The sequence below is a fragment of the Eucalyptus grandis genome, chromosome 9 (genome assembly GCF_016545825.1).
Source record: "Eucalyptus grandis isolate ANBG69807.140 chromosome 9, ASM1654582v1, whole genome shotgun sequence".
NCBI lineage: Eukaryota > Viridiplantae > Streptophyta > Magnoliopsida > Myrtales > Myrtaceae > Eucalyptus > Eucalyptus grandis.
The window spans coordinates 26,411,366-26,419,219 of NC_052620.1; the positions used below are offsets into that span (position 1 = coordinate 26,411,366).

The 7,854-nt window shown below is 36.9% G+C and overlaps 1 protein-coding gene across 1 annotated transcript; it reads right to left on the reverse strand.

Moving 5' to 3' along the window:
• Positions 1-566: 566 nt before the first annotated feature.
• Positions 567-4,048, reverse strand: LOC120285876 (purple acid phosphatase 2-like). The gene is made up of 8 exons (XM_010030326.3): positions 3,667-4,048; positions 3,227-3,427; positions 3,027-3,138; positions 2,582-2,811; positions 1,952-2,090; positions 1,290-1,510; positions 939-1,060; positions 567-845 (listed from the first exon to the last, which is right to left on the reverse strand). The coding sequence occupies exons 1-8, from the start codon at positions 3,943-3,945 to the stop codon at positions 653-655; spliced, it is 1,497 nt and encodes a 498-aa protein (XP_010028628.2). The 5' UTR covers positions 3,946-4,048; the 3' UTR covers positions 567-652.
• Positions 4,049-7,854: the final 3,806 nt, after the last annotated feature.

Here is a 7,854-nt window from a genome sequence, read left to right on the forward strand (position 1 = left end):
GACCATTCATTTTTCCATGAAATAAACAAAGTAGAAACCATATTGTATTCAAAGAGTGGTGCATTTGTTTTGTGGAAAATAAACAAAATACTCTTATCCTTATCCTAGAGCTTGCCCTGATTTTGTCTTCAATTTAGTTTTTTTAAACCAAGATTCTCGATTTGATCCGAAACTACATGCTGCTGCTTGGGACTACCTAACATGTTTTTCGTTCAGTCAATCATCGGATATTAGATTACATGGTCTAGTAAAGCATATCTCTACCTATTCGAAGGAATTACTCTTAAGAATTATCGCATGTTAATTTAAAGAACTGTATTTTGATTATGACCTGAAAAGTATGTCATTCACACGTATCTTTTTAGATGTGACAAACGCTCATACTCGCAACAAAGTAATTGTATTGAGAAATCAAAATTATTATTTATCAGCAAAAGTTTTACAGACATATTTTTTAGGAACTTCAGCAATCAAAAATATGCAGTCTACTAAAATTCCAGTATGGATCTTTCATTTAAAAAAAAAAAAAAAAATCTCTGTTACAAAAACATAGTACAATAAACTTAAGCAACCCTAATTGATAAACTTTTATTTGCTTGGAAATGCATTGAGGAAATCCAAAGGGAAAACTTGTCCAGTTCTGTGATAACTACTAAATGCTTGTGGAATCGTCAACCGGATGCCAGAATCTATTGAAGAACCACATAGAGTCGGCTTCCACTGCATATCCATCCTGATTTCTGTGCCAATTATAGTATGCATGCGTTCGGTTTTTAATGTCGAACATTGCATGGCCAAAGCTGGCTTCGCGGTAGGCAGAGTATTTTGGCTGGGGTTCTGTCATGCTGCATATAAAATCAGATATTTAGATGATCCAATGGCAACACAAAATAGTCATGAATAAGTTAGGCAGTGTTTTCTGAGGTAATTCATCTTACTTGGTGGCCAAACCTTCAAGATTGCCTCCATCACCAATCGTTATGTACACTGGAGCTGATTGATCATGAACAGGGATGCACAAGCCGTTCACAATGTTGTATGCGATGTTGGATACACGTTCCTGTGATACTCATCAATTAGCCAGCAAGTTCTTACATTCAAACTAGACAAACAAATAAACGGATTTCTAATTTCCCGCTCATCCTCACAACACTTCGTACATGTAAAAATTGACAGTTTGATTGGACTAACTCATCAGAGTTGGCTTCATGCATCTTTCTAGGGAAAGCCTATAGTTGAAATAAAGCTGATAAACTAGATGATGAGGAAAAGGAAATATTTCGACTTACAGATCGTTCATATGCATGGACATGACCTGCAAACACCACATCTACTTTGTATTTCACAAACCACGGCTCGAACATCACTCTCATGGTTTCTCCTTCCATGTAGTGATAGTTGTAGCTATTGTACCAGGGAGAATGCATCATAACAATCAGCCATGGTGTCTCGGTCCTGTCAACTTTTTTTAGCTCTTCTTCAAGCCATTTGTACTGGGGAGTATATTTACCTTAGGAGCGAACAGAGGTAAAAGGAATTAAGCAAAAGTGAGCTACGACATTCAATAGGAATTGGCATTCAGAGAGACATGCTTCTATTGTACATCTTGATATAACCGTACATGTTATAATGACATCGAATCAAAACCATTTTAGCGCCTAACAAACTTTCATTTCCATTACTGGATGTTTTGAGTTAAACGATGAATATTTGCTCCCAACGTCTATCTGCAGTCTATTAAATTAATAAAAATCTTGAAAAAATGGATCTGCTGTCATCCACAGATGTGAAAGTAAAGTTTCATATTGACTCTCCACCTAATTTCGACCTTGCAGATAAATGAACATTATTATTATATCCCAAAATTATCTCATAAACATGGGAGGTGCCGTAGAGTAGCATCTTATTCTCATCTATGTTGGCAGCATAGTCAAGGATGTAGGAATCATACCATATGCAGAGTATGACGATAAGACTATGATGTATGCTGAAGCTCTCTTTATCGAGTACCAAAAAGGTGCGGTGCTGTTTGATTTTCTATAAGGGACATGGTATCTGTTCGTATAGGGCTTGAAGGGTTTATTTTCTCCCTGCAGAAAAAAAAAATGTACAACATGATCAGTCACGTCATTATATGAACTCATACATCCTGATACTTCAGGATACGGATGAAAGGGCGAGGACTTCATCCCCTGCATATTTCCTGTAACATCATAAACACTGATATTGTAAAGCATTCATATGTATTGTGAAATTACACTGGGTGACAGTCTAAGTTCTACTGTCCGCTTGCCTTAATAAACCTCAAGAAATGAATTCATTGCTTCCTTCAGTTCCCAAACTTCCCAGTGAAGATGAACAATGCAATATGATGACTTGGAACTTGGATAGAAGTTCTTAGCTACCAAAAGCAGGGGAGGATTGTTTGATATAATGACCAGTATTAAAGTAAATTACCAATTAATTGGATTGTAGAGACTTTTTGCTGTAATGAATTATCACAGAACTGATGGATTAAGGCTTATGTGACTCTGAATGTGAAATAGATATGTCTTGGTGGAAGAATAATGCTAGCACTCACAAGTTCAGGAGCCAAGTCGAGTTCATGATTTCCTGCTGTCCATATCCAGGGTTGATAAGCTACACTTCTTTCGACAAACCTTCCCCACGTATCCCACCTCACATTGTCGTGGTTGGAATAATTATCTGCATACGACAAGTCTCCAACAAACAATACAGTCTGTCCTTTCTGTGGATTATGTTCGTAATGGGTGAGGGTCACGTTTGAATCAAAACTCTGACCAAGATCCCCTGCAACATTCATCAGCATGCTGAGCATGGAAAGAAGTGTAGAACCACGGATGCATGTAAATTAACTGCTGAACTAAATTTGCTGCAACTCGCTGATGGACTTGACTATCAAAACTAAATGATTCTGCAAAGACCCATATTACATGGGCAGGGATAAGCTTTTGGAGTTACTCTGAGTCATTGACTATCTACGCATGATAATGTGATTTACTTACCTATGAGACCGAAAGTGTATGGAACATCAGGGCCAACCTCCGGAGGAGTAATGAACCAGAACTGTCGGACCGTGTGTCCAATTCCAACCTCATAATAGTATTTGGTGTTGTACTGCCAGTAAACGAAACAAACATCAGCTACATTTACCAAATTTTACGGATCAAGCACCAAAAAATTTAAAATTTCTGGTGGAATATACCATCAAGTTGTTGAGGGTGCAATGGTGGATGTAACCAGAAGTATAATTGTAGAACTTATAACGATTGACTTTGCCCTTTGCCTTTTTCTTGTGCTCGCTGTTTTCGCTCCAGTAAAGCACTACACTAGAGCCAGGTTCATCTGGAGTCACCCATGACATGATCATTCCTTTTCCCACATGATCTCCTTGTGTTATATGTACCTAAAGACTCACGCCAATCCCGAAACCCAGATCAGAAACCACAAAGAATAGAACGAAATTAACAACAGTATCCTCTAACATTAAATCACATTGAATACGAAAATGAGTTAACTTGATTCAAGCTTGTCCCAGCATCTCTCTACATGTAGATGTCAACCATTTCACGAGTCACAAAAGAACAGAAGGAAAAGCTTGTGCTATACTAAGAGAAAGAGCAAGAACACAAGCTCAGTTGAGACCTGTTGAGGGGCATTATAGCCAGGAGGCACTCGGAAAACATCACTATCCAGAGGCATGTCCACAGTTTTCTCCACTTTACGGACGAAAGTGCTGGTCTTCCCACCATTGCACAAATCAGCCCCATTCAAAACCAGAGCAAGAACAAGAACGGCCCCAGCTACAGCAACGGAACAAGAAGAAGAAGAAGAAGAAGATCCCAGGACAGCCATCTTGGTCTTACTCTGGGATAAGGAAGAGCACAAGAACCTACGTGACAGAACCCCCACAAAGTCTAACATCAATCGCACTACCCCTTATATAGGTGAATGTAATACCGAGGAACACGCCCCTTCGAGATAGAAAGGAGGAGAGATCTGCGTAAAACTCGGGGAATATCCACGGGACCATACAGTGCATACAAAGGGTACATGTCAACTAAGCATACAGTTGACGTTGAAACCGCGGGAGACTTCGTAATAATAACGACGGAAAAAGCGCGTCATTTGACTCTTCTGACAAGGAGAAGAAGGCGACAATGCTCTTCTACAATAATAAGGTGTCGCCGCTACCAGTTCTTTCGCGTGCAATTGGTCTGGACCATCGATGGATGCTGCAAAGAATCGAAATCGGCCACTGCCAAGTTCTGTAACGAAGTAGAATAACGAGAAATGACTTTGAAGTTCGAAGAGTGGTGACGTTATGGAATCTGGGATTGGGAGTTCGACTGAAGAAGAAAAGCTGGGTCTGTGACCTAAGCTTTGAAAGCGTATGTTTCCATCATGAGGATCTTACGACCTGTTTCTTGATCAGATGGAACTTTCTTATTACGCCAAAGGGCAAAGTGTTCGTTTCACATGAATTCATTGCATGATATTATAGCCTGAACAAGAGACCTACATGACTCTTCAATAAAACTTCAGGTAAACTTTGGGAAAATAGTTCGATTATTTCGAATGTTTATTTTTTTTCTTTTTGTATATTATTGTAGTTCTTTTTTGAAAATTTATGCCAATAGCATAATCTAGTCCAACGAGCACCAGTCCACTTCCACTCCAGTTGGTGCACGGGATTTGCCCATGGGACCATTTTTCTTTTACGAAAGTCCAAAGCCACCAGTAGAAGTTCCCCTAGATATATGTTCATCGCCATTCTCGAGTCACCAGGTATTCAATTATGTGAACCAAAATTTTTAAATCCCTTTTCAGCTAATTGCCAAATTCAATCAACAACATTTTTATTTCCGTGATACTTTTAACCCGGCCCTGGAAATGTTTTGAAATCGCATAACCTTTTATGCTTAAGACACTTTTAACATGACCCTCCAAATGTCTTAGAAAAAAGGCAGAACTTTATCCTCGTGGGACGATTTTGGTATCTGTTAAATTTTCTGTCAAAACTCGCCGTCTACAGTCCTATGTGGAGGCCGAAATGGATGACAATTTGTGACATATTGTCACTTCGTTCCATAATTTTTCTCAGTAGTTAAGATAATAAAATTACGAATTTTACATCACTGGCATGATGAAAATCAAATAGTCCATGATAGCTTCCTTCATTATTGCTCCAAGAAAGAAGGGGGTGCAAGAAAAATGACTCGAGTGGAATGTCGAAGCATAATGGAGAAAAGGAAGATCAACGAGATTCTGTACAATCATGATTCACTTCCAACTTTTCACTAATATTCAATTTAGCTTAATCACGTTAATATATTGCTTCCACTCTCCATTGAGAAAGTATGCAGAACAACAGTAACTCCTCACCCTTGTCCTAACAATAGAAACCAACCACAGACGAAGTTATAATTACTTGTTAGGTATCTTAGAAAGAGATTATTCCACAATGAAATTGTAGCAATCGCAATTGCTACCCTTTTTTTTACATGACTGAAAAAGACAATACTTCAATACATACATGCATGCAAAAACACTTGATGTGCCTACTTTATTTTATTTCATAAATCTTTTTATCCAGTGATAAAATTCACGTGATGTGATGAATAATTGAATTTTTAGTAAAACAATAATATAAGTACTAATGAAAATTCTCACGAGACAACAAAGTAAAGATCAAGCACATAAGGACCGATGATCATCCACAACCAGCCATGAGGAATCTTGGTATTGAGCGAATGAAGTGGAATTGTCAATGAGAATCCTGTGAATTCCTTACTTGACTGATTTAAAGCTCTCCAAAGCCACCATTGGTGCTCTCAGCACAGCAGTCCCCATCCTTTTGTCACGGGCCTAAAGAGAGTCGACCCGATCGGCCGTGACACTTTCCTCTTTGATTTCTGTCTCTTGCCTTGTCAATATCTCTACTTCTTACAGGCCCAGCTTTTCATTCGTGTCTATCGTTAATACTCACCTAACCATCGAGAAGGAAAAGTCCACTATTTGCCTTAAGCAGCGGCCTTCCTCGACTTTTCTCGTACTAGAAAAAAAGAGAAAGTGGTCCCCAATTTACGTCCATCTTAAATATTCAATGTCATCCCGGAGGTCGGTTTATGAAAGGAGAAGTCTTAGCTAACCGTCCTCCTTCAACTGACGGAGGAACGGTCAGCCAATGACCACACGTTTTTGAGGGAAACCGGTTGACTCCTTTACTTTTAAAAAAAAAAAAATTATCTTTTCCAAAAAAAAAATAATTAGTAAGAAACCTATGAATAAAAAATTACAAGTAAAAAATAAGCGATTAAAGTGATAATATCTTATGTTTGTGCACATAAGACTCAAGGCCATCCTGGTAAAATCCTCCATAATCCCAACACAATCCAATTATCGTTAATTACAAGTACAAAATATAATAAATTACAAGCAAAAAAATATTATCACCTACTAAAAAAATCATTAATGTCATTCTATAGATCTATTAAATTTTTAAAAAAAAAAAAAAAAAACACTTGAAATGTCGGCTTCCTCAACCGATTTCATTTTTACCCTATTTTTCTTCTTCTTTTTTCCCTTGATTTGCATGCTCAAATTGAAAACAAATCAAAGTAATAATATTCACACAATAAAAAATAAATCCTACAATACTATTCAAATAATAAGAAATATATGAAGAATACAGTTGCAACTTTTGAAAAGTGGATATCATTCTCTTGTCAAAGAAAAAGATTGTGTAGATATTGTTTCCAAATAAAAAAACTCAGTAACTCAAAAAATAGGAATGACATTATCTTTTTCTTTTCTTTTCTTTTCTTTTCTTTTTCTTTTTTCAGAATGTGTGATTACCTTGTACACTTAAACATCAATTTGTTGTGTGATTTTGTAATTGAATAAGTCATAAATGTGGAGAAATGTTCGTTAATATTTACTATTCATATTGCAAGAAAGTAAGAGGTATTCATTATTGTTGAATTTTAGCTTGTATCTATATATTTTAGACATATAATTCTTAATTTTTTCTTGACATTTCATTCAGATGGATGGAGTTCGTATTGAAAGCAACTTTGCCAATGAAAATAATAGCGGTGATGAAGATGAGATGAACAATGCAGCCAAAGATGCTAATCATGAAAGCGTCACAATATTAGAGAATGTGAAAATCAAACCTTGCATAGGTATGGAGTTTAATTCTTATGATGAGGCTAATGCATTTTATAACAATTATGCTAAAGAAGTGGAATTTGGCATTAGAGTGTTAAACTCGTACAAAAGAAAAGGCAGCGAGATGCAATACTTTGTTGCAGCCATCAAGCGTACAAGATCGAAAATGAGTCAATTAAGTCAAGACCAAGAAAAAGATGTGGTTGTCCAGCAATGGTTAGAATACATCTAGTTGGGCATCATAAGTGGGAAATAACAAAAGTTGTACTCAATCATAATCATTTTACGACTCCTCTAAGTGCTATATTATTTACATTACACAGGAGTCAATACTCAAAAACAAAAAGAAAAATCGAGTTGCATTGTGATGCAGGGATTAGAACAAATAAATTGTTTCAAGCATTGGTTGTTGAAGAAGGAGGACATGAGAACTTAAATTTTGAAGGAAAAGATGTTAGGAATCATGTTACAAAATACAAAAGGTTGAAACTGCAAAAAGGAGATGGGCAAGTACTTTTCAATTATTTTTCAACCATGCAAATGAAAAATTCCAATTTTTGTTATGTGCTTGATTTGGATGATGAGAAGAGACTGCATAATGTTTTTTGGACAAACACACGATCAGGAGACACGTATGGATATTTTGGAGATGTAGTCACA

Coding starts and splice junctions, on each gene's coding strand:
- LOC120285876 (XM_010030326.3), bottom strand. CDS start 3,945: ATGTTAGACTTTGTGGGGGTTCTGTCACGTAGGTTCTTGTGCTCTTCC. Junction 1,511..1,951: donor ATCGTCATACTCTGCATATG/GTATGATTCCTA, acceptor TTCGCTCCTAAG/GTAAATATACTCCCCAGTAC. Junction 846..938: donor CTTGAAGGTTTGGCCACCAA/GTAAGATGAATT, acceptor TTTTATATGCAG/CATGACAGAACCCCAGCCAA.